Here is a 17694-nt window from a genome sequence, read left to right as displayed (position 1 = left end):
ATCTCAGGCCAAACCCGAAATACAGAGAGAGACAAATTTAATTAATAAGAAATATAAGCCCACTTTTGAGTGAATTGATTTAAGAAGGATTCTTGCATTAAATTAACCAGTTCTAACCCTAAGCTGAACCCGGTTAGATTTAAAGAAAAATAAATTTCTAGAACATAATTATTACCTCGAAAATCTCGATTGCTAATTTTGTCCTTCACATTGAGAACAAGGTAGATGGGCAGTGGATTCTGACCATGACTGAGCGCTTGTTGCTGATCTGTGAGTTTATGGTGGTCTTCCTGTTTGGAAACAAGATACATAACTGAGGAAAATGTAAATGACATAGGGACCTACCACTTTACTGGGACTTGAAATATTACAATGAAATGCCTACTCAGTTCTGACCAGGTTCTCCTCTATGGGCTTGATCCTGCAATGTGCTGAGTGCTCTGTTCCTGATCCACCAAAGCACGTAAGCATGTGCTTAACTTTAAGCATGAGAGTAGTCTCGTTCACTTGAATGCTTAAAGTTGTTTAAAAATCAGTTTGTCAAGGTTTCATATACTGGAACATTCAAAGATTTCACTGGTGAAAACTGTCATTTTTTACCTTTTGCTTATTTTAAAAAATAGGGCCCCCTCCCCCACTTTTTTAAAAAAAATGATCAGTTGAGAACATGCACGAGTCATTTCATCCAGAAAGGGTAAATGTCACAGGAAAGCCACCACTACAGCACCACTGTACAAGAATGAAGAGCTCAGTTACGATATGTTTTAAAACTGTAGTGTGGTTAGAACCTGTTTCCATTGCAGAGGGCACAGGTGACCAGCACCATGCAGCACTTACCAAAAGAGGGCAATGCTGGCTGGGAACAGTGTTAAGTGCCAGCCAGGCTGCAGAAGGTGCTGATTCAGCACCTTCCTGAAGTGGCTTCCTGGGGAGGGTGGCACTGCGCCCCACACCCTGGCCTGGAACCTTGAAGGGGGGCAGCATTGCCAACATTGCCTGCCTTTCTTTGGATTGAATTCAACTCTGGGAGCAGAGGGTTTTGCTAACAGAGAAATGATACTCACATCTGCCTGCATCAGCAGTCACAAGATTCTCCTATTGTGTTCTAATTGGAGGGAGTTGAAATTCTGAATTTTTTTTAAAATGCCCTTGTGGAATAAGTAAATAATAATGAATAATAAAACAGGGGATTGTGTGTGTGTGTTTTAAATGTAGAAAGTTTTGATGTGAAAAAGTTTGGTCATTTAGTGAAATTCGTATTTTTTTTTATTATTATTATTTGTCTGGTTTGGTTCTTTATGTTGCTAATTTTCACTGGTCACTTTAGTGTCACACTGATTGTTTTTCAAAAATGGGGGGGCGGGAATCATTTTTAAAAATCAAAATTAATTCATTTAGAAGAGTTACTAATTTGGGGGAACAAAAAATGGGGATAGAAAAATTCCGCTGAAAATGTGGAAAATGAAATATTGAACCATTATGAACCACAACAAAATGAAAATTCATGCCTCAGTGAGTGTGCCGCTGCCTCCTTCTCCTTCCGTCTCCCAGCCTCAGCTCCACGTGCCCGTGGAGCCATACATGCTGCTTTTCAGCTCAGCGTTACATGCTGTGCCTGTGGCATGCTTGGAGTGGGTCTGTTTCCAGCTCCCTGGACAGAATCAGCCCTACCTACAGCTGTCTGGCAGGCATTCAGTGAGCCTCTCCTGGCAGAGAAGAGATTCATCCTGGCCAGGACACTTGCACTAGCCTCTTTGGTGTCGTTTTCAATATGGTAGCTACTCCCTGCCCTCAACTATCTCCCCGTCCCCTTTCTCCTGCATACGAGGCTTTATCTCCCAGAAACAATACTACCCACTAACCTGGCACAAGGTGGGATGTGGAGAGAAGGGTTGATGGCTTTGGGGAAGCATTTATGGGGTGTGTGTGGTGGGGTGAAACTTCCTCGAAATTGCACATGGATTTGAAAGCACTTCGAAAAGTAAAAGTAGCTCATATGCCAAAGGGTTTGGGCTGCATTTTGGGAACCCCTTGACCAAACAATTCCAAATTTGCATCACATGCTCTATCCCAGCTCCACTTGTCGTATATACATTATCAAGGCAATCTCCCTATGCATAGGGATTTTAAGGCACTTTGAAAAATCAGCTCTTAAAAACGAATTTTGGATTTTCCAGAGTTTCCATAGGAGGGGGCTTTCATTCCTGTTTTTTGAGCACGTCTAATTTTAACATATACATGATGCAGTCAAGAAATAAAACTTGTTTGTGTGAATAACTCTGCAGCCGTGCTGAGTGGGCATATCCCGTTAGGATATTTCTCATTTCTACTTTCAGAAGATTAGTTACTTAAAGGAAGACTCTGAAAAGAGTAAATGTTCTATAGTACCCCATCATGTAACATGGCTTCAATGATGAGTCCCCACAGATCTGTAAAACATATCTTGTGCCCCTCTTGTTTCCGCTGGTGTAGCTCCTTTACATAGTATTTCAGACGATCCATGGAAAAACAGGTCAAGAACTTGTTTTTGATCACATGTTTCCGAGCATCACTGACTGATGCCTCCATATCCTTCTGTGACCAGTCAGGATCTTCATACAAATTTGACATTGTCCTGAGAAAAGGAAATATAAGGAAAAGTTGGGGTTCAAAATTAGAGCTCTTTGAAACTCTCAAGTTTTGGCTTAGAGTGCGTTGAGCAACATTTCTTGATTTCAGATTGGGTGAGTTTACACCTTGATGTGCCTTTTGCGTTTGAACGAAACTAAAAGTCTCCGTGAAACGTAACGACATTTAACTGAAACCACCAAGTTTCATGAAATGTCCATTAAATGGGCCCTGTCTTGCTTGACACCCAGTCCACGTTTTCCAAAAGGTTTGTGAATTTCAGCAAACAATTTGGAAGCCTAGCTCAAGTTTTAGATTTGTAACAAACTCCCCAATCCTTATTCTACACCTTCGCTGCAGCAACTACATTGCTTAGGTACATCAAAAAGTGATATTAGGGTAGTATTAATACCACCAAATTAAAACAAGATTGTTTTAATGCGATGGGTGTGGCTGCTTTATTACAACCACCCATTTTGCTAAAAGTTATATATGATTTATTATTTCCTACTTGTGCTGGTAGGACTGTACATTTATTAGCACCAGGTCTCCCTTGGTTGCTTGTAGCTTCAGATGATCTAATCTCTCTAATTCACTTTGCTACTTTTCCATTGTTGATATCGTTCACACATGATCATGGACGATAGCAAATACTGGTAAACACCTAACAAAGGCCGACATGAAAAAGCCACACTAGATAAATAAAGCTGCTTGTTAATTATCATTCTGTTGGCCAAAAAGGCCTCTGGAAACCATAAACAGTGATGATTTCTTGGTTTGTGTGTGAAAATAATAATTATTAGATATTGTGGCAGAGCTCCGACCTTGTCCCTGTGGGTTCCACGCTTCCAGGCGGTTTATGCTAGCTTCAGAGGCTCACTGCAACCCTCCACATAGCCCTTTTCTCTCTAGGGCCAGGGATACAGTCTACTGAGCCCTTTTCATCATAAGCCAGCAATGGAGGTTGGTGAGAGAATTTCCACAGTCTCTGTTGCCCCTACGGCCTTATGCCAAAACAGTTTAGCCTCCTGTCCTGACAGAAGCCTGTTTCCCCTCCCAGGAGGTGTTTCTGTAGTGGTGGGTTGGGGGGAACCCAGGCCTGCCCTCTACTCCGGGTTCTGGCCCAGGGACCCTAATAGTAGCAGCTGTTGGCAGCCAACCTGTCACTGCCAGAGTTGCTACATTTCCCTGAGCCACTTCCCCACAGCTCTCCTGCTTCTCCCCTCTTCACCCTTACCTTAGGGCTCCCTTACCAATGACTTGAGGGGGTCTTCATTAACCAGCCCTTCAGCCACACTTCCTCTCCTCTGGCTCCCTGACTCCTCTCTGCTTGACTGGAGTGAGCCCTTTTATATTATCAGAGGGGCCTTAATTAGAGTCAGGTGGTCACATTAGCTTAATGGCCTCACCTGACTCTTTGCAGGTTAATTGGAGTCAGGTGTTCTCATTAGCCTGGAGCAGCCCCTGCTCTGGTCAGTCAAGGAACAAAAAACTGTTAATCCAGTGGCCAGTATATCTGCCTTCTGCTACTGTGCTGTACCCAACTGGCCTGGATCTATCACAATATTTAAACTAGGTTACAATGGGTACATGCATAACTACTTGGAGACTAATAAACATTTCACCACTCTGGAAATTGTGTGTCCTTAATTAATTTCTTTGTGTCAGAAGCTTGGTCCTCCTTACCATGTTGTGCCAGATAAACCAGTGATGTATGAAATACAGTCCAAAACATTCAGCTTCTGGATACTCAACAGGTGAGCATACATTGCTGTCAATGCTCTTGTACCACCACCTGTTGTCATGAATGCCACCACTGGTACCTAGTCAATGCAAAAAAGCATACATTTAATGAAAAATAACTATATGGGTAGGGACAATTAGTGATTTGAACGGAGATGAGTAGAAATTATGTTAACAAGTTCCAGCCCTGATTAAATGGTAAAAAAAATTGTATATGATCAGTTTGCAAGTAGAAACATGATCTGAATTAACCATGCTGCATAGAAATAACTGGAATTGCTCTGAGTTTTCTGTAACTTACTTCTCAGCAATTGGAAAGCAAAGGCTGTCATGTCATGGAATTTTAAACACTGAGCATAATTGGAGACTAACCTCAATACTTTCAATTTTCCTAAAAAATCCTCTAGGAGATCAACATAAAAATACAGGAATTGTTATCTCCTGATTGTAACAGACTTGTACTAAATGCAATAAACTATCACTGTTGTGACCTTGTCAGTAGGTATTGGTCATCTAGGAATAGGCAAACCTTGTAGAATGTAAGGTTTTGTGAGTTTTGTTTTGTTTATTTTTTTGATCCAAAGATTTGTAAAATGAGTTTACATTTCTGTATCATTTCCCCCAGTGACTTAAACCTATGTCTCACATGAAAGATAAGTTGGCTCAACTAACACTAAAGATGGATACCATGCACTGGGCTAAAGACACTGCTGGCACAAATGGTAAATTTAGCATAAAGTCTTTAAGGAAGTATCATTTTTGTGCAGAAGTGTAGGTGACTTTAAACCTGCCCAGTGAGTACAAAGTAATTGTAAACACAACCAACTCAGAATGGTAGTATTTTGCATCTATGCAGCACAGGTGCAAATGGAAAGTCAGGTTCAAATCAATTATAAACAGTGAGGCCTGGTCTGCATTACAAAGTTAGGTCAACACAAGGCAGTTCATGTCTACCTAGTTGTGCATGTGTCCACACTTAAATTTGTCTCCCACCAAGGTAAGTGTTCCATTACACCAACTTAGTATAAACACCACCTCCCCAAGCAGTTTAGAGCTACAGTTGATGTACATAGGTTGATGCAGTGTGAGTGTAGAAACTGCGTTATTTATCTTGATCCTAACTGTCCTCCAGTATCTGTCCCACAATGCCCCATACTGGCTGCTCTGGTCTCAGTTGTGAACTCCCCAACCTAGGGGTCAGAGAGACCAGAAGACTCCCCACCTCCACTCCATTTAAAGTCCCATGAATTTTTTAAATTCCTTTTTCTTATTGTCTGGCTTGGCAAGCACCCCTAGCAGCTCTCCATTGTTGAGTACAACTGCCCAACTGACCATGCTGGCTCCATGCTCCAGACGTGCTCCTGCCTGGAAAAAACAGGAGGTATTGGACCTCCTGGGCCTGAAGAGGCTATGCAGGCACAGCTCCAGCATCAGCTATAGGAATGTCAACATCTATGAACAAATTGGTCAGGGGATGCAGGAGAAGGGCTACAACAGGGATCAACAGCAGTACACAGTGAAAGCCAAGGAGCTGCAGCAGGCATACCAGAAAGCCAGAGAGGCCAACACTAGATCTGCTGTGCCACAGACCTGCTGCTTTTACAAGAGCTGCATGCTGTACTTGGCAGAGACCCCACCACCACTCCCCACACCACCATAGATACCTCCGAGGAGACCGAGTCACAGGATGTGCACAGTGAGGTGGAAGAGATGGTGGATCAGGAAGAGAAGGAGGAGTATGGAGGACAGGTGACCTAGGGAATCCAGCTGCACAGCGAGCCGGGACCTGTTTTTGATTCCTCCACAGTCCAACCAGTCAAGCACGGGTGACCCCAATGCAGAGGAAGGAACCTTGGGTAAGTGTGTAGATAAATTTTCAGTTACAGGGATGGCATCCCCAAAGTAGGAGGACACATCTTTTGACTTATCATTAATTTAGTTGTGCTAGACAAGGTAGTGGTACAACCAAAAGAGGTGAGGTGCTATCTGTTTTTCATTCCCCTCTAGAATTAGGCAGAGGGGCCATGCAGAACAGTTTGTTTATGTTCTCGGGGATGTACTTTGAATCTTCCTGAGAGATATTGATGAAACGTTCATGGAGGTACTCTGCAATCCTCTGCCGAAGATCTCTAGGGAGGATTCCTTTATATCTTTCTCTGTGGTAGGACTCTTTCCTGTGCCACTCAGTGATCAGTTCAGCAGGCACCATTGCAGTACACAGACTAGCAGCATACAGGCCCAGGCACCTTTGGGACACCAGCAGCAGCTGTGCTTTCTCTGCTCTCTGCCTTGTTACCCTCAGGAGTGAGATCTCAGCTAAAATCACCCCCGCCTGTGGAAAATGGTGCCAGGATGCAGTGACAATGCCCTATACTACTAGATTCATGCAACCAAACAATTCCCTCCACATTTCCTCAACCCTTGGCGGGCCATACTCACCATGGCTGGTGCTGTGACTGGCGCCGTGCACAAGCAATCCCAAGCAGAAGTGAGAACATAGTGCTTAAAACTTTAGGGGAGCAAGGGGAGTGAGTTCAGCATCTTAAGTTTCACTTTCTGTAATGAATGGACTGAGAAGGGTACCTCTGTGTGTTTTATCTGCAGCTGGTGCCATTGCAGCCTTTAGGGTCTCCCTTTCTACACCCATGGAACACCTGAGCCAGATAAGGAGGAGAAAGAAGAGGACTCGGGATGACATGTTCAGTGAGATCCTGCAAGTCAGTGCTGCTTCAGACCGTGAACACAGGGCTTGGACGATGAAAACTGCAGACAGACTGGAAAAGGAATGAGTGGAGAGCAAAAAGGCCCAGGAGCCCAGCAGGAAAAGGAGAGGGAGATGCACCAGAACATACTGGGGCTTCTCAGGCAGCAAACAAAGATGTTGCAGACTCTGGTGGACCTGCAAGTTCAACAGTTCTGGGCTTGCCTCCCTCTGAAGCCCATTGAGAACTCAACATCGGGACCGTCTCAATGTTCCATGTGACATCAGGGCACTACCCCCACCACTCTACCCATGGGGACATTAAAGACAATCACAGCTTCACATATGCCGACCGTAGCTTTCACAGGTCCATGTATGTGTAGCTGAAATGGACATGAATGTTCTTTACTCTTCATAAGTTCTGTTCTATTAATTTATTATGGTTTATTACATTTTTAATGTATTAGTTTTAAAATTGCACTTTTTTGCACTTATTTTGTTAAGAATAAAATTCTATTTTTTGGAACATAATTCATCTTTATTAGTTCACAACATATGTTGCCGAGAGCTGAGCAGTTCTGAAAGCAGCCAATTACCTGTTATTGCACAGTGCCACACAATTCATAGGATCAGTCACAAACAAAATTAATAGGTGCGTGGACAATGCCATATTCCTGTGTGTGCAGCAATCACCATACAATTCCTACCAGGCCACAAAAGAGCAGGGCCAGGTAGACCACACTACAACCTAAGTTCCCTCTAAGCTGCACAGCCGCCTATTAAGTCCTGCGCAGGGGCTCAGGGCTGCGGTGGGGAGAGATGCCCCATGGGACTTGCCGCTGCCGGGGGAAAGGAGCCCCTCCCTTGGCCCAGCCCACCCCGCCGGAGCTGCCACAGCCGAGGAGAGGCGCCTCTCCCCACGCCCTGAGCTGCTGCGGCAAGAAGGGGACGAGGGGAGTCCTCTCTCCCAACCGCAGAGAGGCAGCCTGCAGCCCCACCCCAGAGCCTGTACCCCAACCCTCTGCCCCAGCCCTGAGCCCCCTCCCACAACCTAAACCCTTCATCCCTGGCCCCACCCCAGAGCCTTCACCCCTAACTGGAACCCTCACCCCCTGCACCCAACCCTCTGCCCCAGCCCTGAGCCCACTCCTGCACCCCAAACCCCTCATCCCCAGCCCTACCCCAGAGCCTGCACTTCCAGTCAGAACCCTCATCCCCCCAAAACCCAACCCTCTGCCCCAGCTCTGAGCCCCGTCCCGTACCCTGAACCCTTCATTCCTGTCCCCACCCCAGAGTCTGCACCCCCAGCCAGAGCTCTCTCCCTCCCCCCACACCCCAACCCTCTGCCCCATCCCTGAGCCCCCCGTCCTACACTCCAAACCCCTCAGCCCCACCCCCGCCACATAATTTTGTTATGTGCACCAATATGGAGATGACGTGTTCCACATCACCTCCATATTGGTGTACATAACAAAATTCATTCCTCACATGGACATACAAAATTAGAGGGAACGCTGACTACAACACATATTTCTCTAGCTCACTGTTAAAGTGGTTTTTCAAAGCCTCCCTGCTCCTATAGCTCCGCACTGAGCTCTTATGATAGCCTATGTATCTGGCAGTTCAAGTTCTGCAGACAGCCGCTCCACCTTTCCCCAGTGGAAACATTTCCCCCTTTGCTTCACAGATATGATGTATGACACAGCAAGAAGCTATAACCATTGGGATATTTTTCTTACTGAAGTCCAATCTTGTGAGTGAACAATGCCAGCATCACTTCAAACAACCAAAAGCACAACGAATTGTCATTCTGCACCTGCTAAGCCAGTAGTTGAATCATTCCTCTGTGCTGTTGAGGTGGCTGGTGTACAACTTCATGAGCCGGGGAGAAAGATGTATGCTGGGTGCTCCAGGATCACTACTGGGCTTTCATCATTGCCAAAGGTAACCATCCAGTTGGGAAAGTCTTTGCTTGCAGCTTTCTGAAATGTCCTGTGTTCTTAAAGATGCAAGCATCATGCACCTTCCCTGACCAGCCCACATTGATGTCGATGAAGCATCCCAGTGATAATTATAGAAAAGTAGTCCTTTCTGTTGATGTACTCTGTGGCAAGATGATCTGGTGCCAAAATAGGGATATGAGTGCTGTCTATTTCTCCCCTTCCCCACTCTCCACAGTTCAGGAACCTCAGTACCACAAATCCATCCATTATGTCCTGAGGCATTGCTGAGTCACAGTCCTGCACCGCATGACAACAGCCCCCACGGTGGATTTCCTGACTCCAAATTGATTCCCACCTGGCTGGTAGCAATCCACAATTGCAAGTTTCCACAATGCAATCGCCACTCACTTCTCCACTATTAGTGCAGCTCTCTTTTTGGTGTTCCTGCTCTGGAGGGCTGGGGCAAGCTCAGCGCACAGATCCAGGAATGTGGCCTTGTGCATTTCAAACTTCTGCAGCCACTACTTGTCATCCCACATCTGCATTATGATGCAATCACACCAGTCAGTGCTTGTTTCTTGGGCCCAGAAGTGGCACTTCACCATCTGCAGCTGCTCTATGAACGCCAACAACCTTGCATTGGTTCTCACTATGTCCCATGGCAATCTGTCCTCCGAGAAATTATCATGTTCCCTACTCATTCGATTCTTCTTGCAGCTCTGCAAATACTGCAGGATCACGTGCTTGCAACACTTATGACAATAGAGCAGAGCTGTGCTGACTCCATGCTTCTGTCAGAGACGGTGGACAGCGTGAAGTGTGGCGCGGGTGTGTGGGATTTTGAAAAAAAGGCGCAAAAATTATGGGATACAGATAACATTATGGGATGGAGACAGTTGCAAACTGGGAAGTTGACCCCATACTCCCAATTACCCGTGTGCAACTCGTTTCAGCCCCATCATGCATTGCCAAAACTTCCCAAAAGACAGTGCGCTGGATGGTGGCGAGTTGCACAGTGAGATACGTACTCATGGTGCACCGCACTGTCTATCAACATAAGCACTCCTAGTGAGTATGCACACCACAGACGCAAGGAGCCAAGTATGTACACATACAAGCAATGTACTAACTGCAGTGGCGGTATGCCACCGTAACTAGAGTCAACATGAGTTTGTAGTGTAGACATGGCCTGAGTGACAGAAGTTCTGAGTCTGTCTGCATGGGCTGGTTGAGAAGATGGTTGGTCCTAAGAAAGCTTTTGCTGTAATTCTGAGAACATGGGCCTAAACCATCTTGGTATTTAATATCTGTTCAAGCAACACTCTTTAGGTACTGTATATACAAGTAAAAAGATGTTACTAATGTCATCTGTGACCACTCATTCACTTCCTAAAAAGTAAGATGACCTATTTCTTCAGTGTAAAGCATCCTGACTGTCTGAAGACTGTGAAAATAGAGAACAAGATGCCACATTTTGGCGCCCAATTGACTGAGCATGCCTCTGTGACAAGGAGTGGGAAGGATTCTGCCCCACGTACCTCATCATCCTGCAGGTCCTCCTCAAGCTGGAGAACCTTTTTCAGAGCAGCAGCAACATACTTCTTCCTTTTACACAGGAAATCCTTCTCCTCCACACACAACTCAAACCCCAAGCGCATATCTAGGTCTTCCCGGCTGGAACGCAGGCACAAATATTATGCGTTATGACTTGTATCTCAAGATGGACTGTACAGTTAAAATAAACTATATACCCTTCATAAACAGACAAGACATTACCACCATTTCTATTGATTTACCCCTAAGTGGAGTACAGGATCTGGTCCACAAGGTGAATGTAGCTGAACCGTTTGGTAATAGTGACCAAAACATAATAAAATTTAGCAGCCGGGGGGGGGGGGGAGGGGCGCACCACCATCGCATTTAATTTCAGAAAGGGGAACAACACAAAAACGAGGAAGTTAGTGAAACAGAAATTAAAAGGTAGAGTGCCAAAAGTGAAATCCCTGCAAGCTGCATGGAAACCTTTTAAAGACACCATAATAGAGGCTCAACTTAAATGTATAGCCCCAATTAAAAAACATAGTAAGAGGACTAGAAAAGTGCCACAAAGTAAAAGGAGTTAGAGGCAAAAAGGCATCCTTTAAAAAGTGGAAGTTAAATCCTAGTGAGGAAAATAGAAAGGAGCATAAACTCTGGCAAAATATGGTAAAAATATGATTAGGAAGAAAAAGAAAAAAAAAAAAGAATTTGAAAAATAGCTAGCCAAAAAGTAACTGCAATTTTTTTGAAAGTGCATCAGAAGCAGGAAGCCTGCTAAACAACAAGTGGGGCCACTGGAAAATCAAGATGCTAAAGGAGCACTCAAGGAAGATAAGGCCATTGAAGAGAAACTAAATGAATTCTTTGTATCCAGCTTCACAGCTGAGGATGTGAGGGCGATTCCCAAACCTGTGCCATTATTTTTAGGTGATAAATCTGAGGAATTGTCCCAGATTGAGGTCTCATTAGAGTAGGTTTTGGAATAAATTGATAAATTAAACAGTAATAAGTCACCAGGACCACACGGTATTCACCCAAGAGTTCTGAAGGAACTCAAGTATGAAATTGCAGAACTACTAACTGTGGTATGTAACCTATCATTTAAATCAGCTTCTGTACCAGATGGAGGATAGCTAATGTGACACCAATTTTAAAAAAGGGTCCAGAGGCAATCCCAGCAATTGCAGGCTGGTAAGCCTATCTTCAGTACCCGGCAAATTGGTTGAAACTATAGTAAAGAACAGAATGATCAGATACATAGATGAACACAATTTGTGGGAGAAGAGTCAACATGGTTTTGTAAAGGGAAATCATGCCTCACCAATCTACTAGAATTCTTTGAGGGGGTCAACAAGCATGTGGCCAAGGGGGATCCAGTGGATATCCTGTACTTAGCTTTTCAGAAAGCCTTTGACAAGGTCCCTCACCAAAGGCTCTTAAGCAAAGTAAGCTGTCATGGGATAAGAGGGAAGGTTCTCTCCTGGATAAGTAACTAGTTAAAAGATAGAAAATAAAGTGTGGGAATAAATGGCCAGTTTTCAGAATAAAGAAAGGTAAAAAGTGGTGTCCGCCAGGGGTCTGTACTGGGACCAGTCCTGTTCAACATATTCACAAATGATCTGGAAAAAGGGGTAAACAGTCAGATGGCAAAATTTGCCAATGATACAAAACTACTCAAGATAGTTAAGTTCAAAGCAGATTGCAAAGAGTTACAAAGGGATCTCACAAAACTGGGCAACAAAATGACAGATGAAATTCAATGTTGATAAATGCAAAGTAATGCATATTGGAAAACATAATCCCATCTATACACATAAAATGATGGGGTCTAAATTAGCTGTTACCACTCAAGAAAGCTATTTTGGAGTCATTGTAGATACTTCTCTGAAAACATCCACTCAATGTGCAGTGGCAGTCAAAAAAGCTCACAGAACGTTGTGAATCATTAGGAAAGGGATAGATAATAAGACAGAAAATATCATATTGCCGCTATCTAAATCCATGGTACGCCCACATCTTGAATACTGTGTGCAGATCTGGTCACCCCATCTCAAAAAAGATATATTGGGATTGGAAAAGTACAGAGAAGGGCAAAAAAAAAAAAAAAAAACGAGTAGGGGTATGGCACATCTTCCATATGAGGAGAGATTAATAAAACTGGGACTTTTCAGCTTGGAAAAGAGACAACTAAGGGCGGGGATATGATAGAGGTCTATAATATCATGACTGGTGTGGAGAAAGTAAATAAGGAAGTGTTATTTACTCCTTCTCATAACACATGAATTAGGGGTCAACAAATGAAATTAATAGGCAGCAGGTTTAAAACAAACAAAAAGAAGTATTTCTTCACACGTCACACAGTCAACCTGTGGAACTCTTTGCCAGAGGATATTGTGAAGGCCAAGACGATAACAGGGTTCAAAAAAGAACTAGATAAGTTCATGAGGATAGGCCCATCACTGTCTAGTAGCCAGGGTGAGCATGGATGCAAAACCATGCTCTGAAGTGTCCCTAACCTCTGTTTGCCAGAAGCTGGGAATGGGCAACAGGGGATGGATCACTTTATGATTACTTGTTCTGTTCATTCCCTCTGAAGCAGCTGGCACTGGCCACTATTGGAAGACAGGATACTGGGCTAGATGGACCATTTGTCTGACACAATATATCCATTTTTATATTATGTTATTACAACTTGTATATGGACAAACTAATAAACTATACGGGAAGACAGACAGCAATATGTGCAGAGTCCTGTAAAATTTTATTCTATTAACAAAACAAAAGTATCTATCTGCTCTCCATGATATTAAGGTATTTTTTATTATCTAAAATGTCTAAAGATAGCTGCAAGTAACAGAATTGGCAACTTGCACCTCCAACGGCAAAGTTATACATAGAGGGTCAAATTGTCAATAGAAAAGGAGTACTTGTGGCACCTTAGAGACTAACCAATTTATTTGAGCATGAGCTTTCGTGAGCTACAGCTCACTTCATCGGATGCATACTGTGGAAACTGCAGAAGACATTATATACACAGAGACCATGAAACAATACCTCCTCCCACCCCACTCTCCTGCTGGTAATAGCTTATCTAAAGTGATCATCAAGTTGGGCCATTTCCAACTTGATGATCACTTTAGATAAGCTATTACCAGCAGGAGAGTGGGGTGGGAGGAGGTATTGTTTCATGGTCTCTGTGTATATAATGTCTTCTGCAGTTTCCACAGTATGCATCCGATGAAGTGAGCTGTAGCTCACGAAAGCTCATGCTCAAATAAATTGGTTAGTCTCTAAGGTGCCCCAAGTACTCCTTTTCTTTTTGCGAATACAGACTAACACGGCTGTTACTCTGAAAATTGTCAATAGAGCCTTCTAAATTGCATCTTCAAAATTTTGAGAAGCATCTATTTGCACCTGCAAGATGGGTAACTCCAAGGGCTTGCATGTTCAAATGCATTTTTTGGTTTGTACATTTGGGTGAACTCACAAGTATGATTAGAGTTTTGGAAGCTGCTTTGAAAATATTGTTAAAAAGTGCAGTAAGAGAAAGATTTAAGTAACAGCCATCATTTGTCCATGTTGTATATATATTTAATGGCATAAACGTTAACCCTGGTAGAGAATACAAAATACAATATTGGTGCAAGGGAACAAAAATCACAGTTGCTGTGAACAACAACTTTTGATTTTTTCGTATTTTAAATCTTAGCCATAACTCAGAATTAACATAGTTTTTAGGTATTACATTTCTTTGGTTCAAAAATAGGAAAAGAGGATTGTGTTATCTAACATAGTCAAGTATATGTTTGCATTTACCTAACTGACTAAACATTTAAATATACACAGGTACATTTATTTCAATTTGTGGGTATCCTAGATGGACCAAATGTTCTGTCTTTGGTCTTGTATTTGTTTTCTTGCTAAGGTAGGAATGCACATGTTGATAACGCTGTCCTACTTTCCCTGCCCTTCAAAGATTAGGCAGAGACTGAAATGTTCCAAGTTTCCTAGAGGATTTGGATACCCATTTCCCATTAATTTTAATGGGGATTAAGAACTTGTTCAAATTGAAAATCTCTGCAATGTATCATAATCTGCTATAAAGGCAGGTGTGTTTCCCATAATAAATATCAGTGGATAGTGGAACAGATGCTGATAAACATTAGGATATTTTTCAACGTACCCCTTTGTTACTGTTTTGTAAGGATATTGACACTGTAAGCACTGTACAGGCCAAAATCTGTACTGACTGCGACAATATGGCTTGACAGTTGGGGTTGGTCCTGCTTTTAGCAGGGGGTTGGACTAGATGACCTCCGGAGGTCTCTTCCAATCCTAATCTTCTATGACACATATATGCTGTATATAACTTTCTCTCATTCAGTTTTGTATGTGATGCAACATATTGTTAATGGAATGTTATTCAGAATAGCTTATATTTTTTTCAAGCTTTCTAATAAAATTCATAACTGGATTGAGAAGCAGCAGGAGAAATCGAACACCAAAAGGCAATTTCCAGAGATGTATAAGTCGCTAAAATTAGGATTTTAGAATTAAAGTGTCTTTTCAAGAATAACTATAAAACACTGGTGCCATAACATGCTATAATGTCATCTCCCACTGAGGTGATTTAAATATTGAAGCATATAGGCTAGGTGGTATACAAAGGAGAAATGCATGTTCACACCCTGAGACTCTACATTGCAAATAACTGAGCCATGAAGTATTTTTCCAAATGTTGCCTGTCCTGAATTTCTGTATATGACAATACACAGCTGTTGGACCCAGGTGTATAAGCTGGCATCTCTACCCAGTGGTGTACAATTTTAACTGGATTTACATTTTATAAGGCAATTGGCAGGCTTATACATTCTTTGTCAAGTCTTTTATTAACACACTGCTATCTTATGTCACTGGCTATGTAAGGGATTTTACAGTGCATAATGGCTGGCACAAGAGCGTTCAGTGGATTGCGGTGCTCGGAGGATAACAGATAGGCAGGATGAATGAGATCTCTTTTTCTAACCCTTGATACAAAGTAAAAAGTCTGGAGTGACATAAAGGGTTCCTAAGACCTCTCATTTTAGCCGGAGAATACGCCCAGCATTCATAAAGCTTTCTTCCAAGGAACTCCTCACAAGCCCTGGCAGCACAGCACAGAATCTCACCCTGTGTGTACAGATTTCAAAAACTACTATCAGTAACACTTCTTCTGCTGGATCTAATAGAAGTCTCATTAAATGTTGACTGCACTGCGTGTGTTTTATTACATGGTCTCAATTGGAGATCAGTACACAGCAGAAAGTTATGACATAAGCACATCTTTCCCCAGATACAAAGAGCAGAACTTGGCCACCATCTATCAGAATCCAAGAAGCCAAGAAAGAAACTTACCACTGTTTTGTCTTAAAGTGTAGGTCAAATTTTCTGTGCTGAAAATGAGAAATGGAAATATAATAAATGCTGAGATATTTCTACAGCCTTCCTTCCTCCCGACTTTAATTAGTTTCATCTGCTCCTGGTCACCAGAACAATCACAAAGCCGTGAGCTGTAGTAATCAGAGTGATTTATATGGCCTCAAGAAAATTTGTAGAAAAATCGCTTGCATCTCAATAGTTCCTTGTTTTTTCAGGAAGGTGCAGCAATTTACCAGGTTAAGACCTTGTCTGTATCATCTACCTCTGCCTGCCTTGTCTCACTATTGCACGGCTGGGCTATGGAGCAGCCCATGCTCCATTACAGGTTAGGGAATACATACATGAATGGGAGACAGGCAGCAGTGGAACTGTAGGTCCCAGTGGAAAGGCCATTATTAAGCCTCGGACAGGCTGCCACGAGTACCAAAAACAAAAGTCTTGAAGTACCAGTATTGATGCGTGAGCCTAGCCCAGCTGAGGATTTGGCCTGTAGTGGTAGGGTTTAGGATAGAATAGCCAACATTCTTAGGAGACACTGGGCTTTTCAAGAACCTTGAACTATGCAGTTCTTTTCCTGCTCTAGACACTCTTGCTGGTTGAGTGTGCAAGATATCAGACTCTTTTCTCCTCCTTCCCCCCCCATCCCCCTCACTAAAGAACTGCTGCATTGTATTTTCTGGCCCTTCCCCACAGCTTGGCAGACACACTCCCATATCTTTTTTCTAATGCCCTTAATAGAAAACGTCCTCTTTGGTATCTAGGAGGCTGGGTTTGTTTCTCTGGGTGGAACCAGCAAAAACTTAAAAAAATTCAGTATGATTTAATTGGGGATTGGTCCTGCTTTGAGCAGGGGGTTGGACTAGATGACCTCCTGAGGTCCCTTCCAACCCTGATATTCTATGATTCTATTCTCAAAGGCTGGCAATGCTTACCTTATCTATTACTTCTTGATCAAAGGGAAGTAAATTCAATGGCACAGTCAAAGGGCCAGTTCTACTCCTTCCTGCTCTACATGACATACAAGCACACTGAAAAGAAACAAGAGTTTTTATTAAAAGGAGAAGTACTCTTTTGCTGCCCCATCCCAAATAAAGGTAGATGTATGTTGCTGTCTATATTACTCCATGCTACTACCATGTTGAATTATAACATACAAAGCTGGGAAGTGTCTTCATTTTCGGGACTGTAATATCCAGTTGTGGCTGGCTATGCTTGGCATAGTGAAACAGGATGGGATCTGTAAGATGAAAGCTGGGGTCACAGCACAATGAAAGGCCATGAGTTTCTTCAAAGGATCCTTTCACTGTAAACGTCAAGTCGTGCTCTAACAAAAGGAGACAAAAAAAAAAAAACGAACAAAACCAAAACCAAACCTTTATCAGTCTGTAATAAAACAAAAACGCCAAAAGACAAAAATACCTAGAGATGAACTGGAACCAAAACCTGTGTTCTGTACGCTTTGGGAGGTGGGGAGATTTGAAATCTGGACATGGACTCAGATTCAAATATTGCCTATGGCCCTATCTTTACAATGGCCTGAACAAAAAACCCAGATCGGAACATCCCTGTGCTTTGGGATGCCATGTATTTACCGCCACTGTATTCTGACAGAACAAATGTACATGATTGTATTGTATGTTATTATAGGCCAAATGATGTGCGGTACAGCTGCCCTGCAGGATTTGACCCTACAATAGCTAATAACCTTCTTTATAAGAACAAATAGACCAGATGAATCTCTGT

The 17694-nt window shown here is 42.9% G+C and overlaps 1 protein-coding gene across 1 annotated transcript in view; it reads right to left on the bottom strand.

Annotated features, from left to right (window-relative positions):
* LOC140913865 (cytosolic phospholipase A2 epsilon-like) overlaps nucleotides 1–17694 on the bottom strand; it is a 62663-nt gene that overhangs the window by 12705 nt on the left and 32264 nt on the right. The window contains exons 9-15 of the mRNA XM_073350676.1: nucleotides 17106–17275; nucleotides 16884–16979; nucleotides 15928–15965; nucleotides 10533–10668; nucleotides 4294–4430; nucleotides 2389–2614; nucleotides 176–290 (exon numbers count right to left, since the gene is read on the bottom strand). Coding sequence (XP_073206777.1) covers nucleotides 176–290; nucleotides 2389–2614; nucleotides 4294–4430; nucleotides 10533–10668; nucleotides 15928–15965; nucleotides 16884–16979; nucleotides 17106–17275 — 918 coding nt within the window. The remainder of the gene's footprint in view (nucleotides 1–175; nucleotides 291–2388; nucleotides 2615–4293; nucleotides 4431–10532; nucleotides 10669–15927; nucleotides 15966–16883; nucleotides 16980–17105; nucleotides 17276–17694) is intronic.

The sequence above is a fragment of the Lepidochelys kempii genome, chromosome 6 (assembly GCF_965140265.1).
Source record: "Lepidochelys kempii isolate rLepKem1 chromosome 6, rLepKem1.hap2, whole genome shotgun sequence".
NCBI classification, from domain to species: domain Eukaryota; kingdom Metazoa; phylum Chordata; order Testudines; family Cheloniidae; genus Lepidochelys; species Lepidochelys kempii.
The sequence above is the reverse complement of the archived record's forward strand: the minus strand, read 5'-3'. Positions and strand labels throughout refer to the sequence as shown.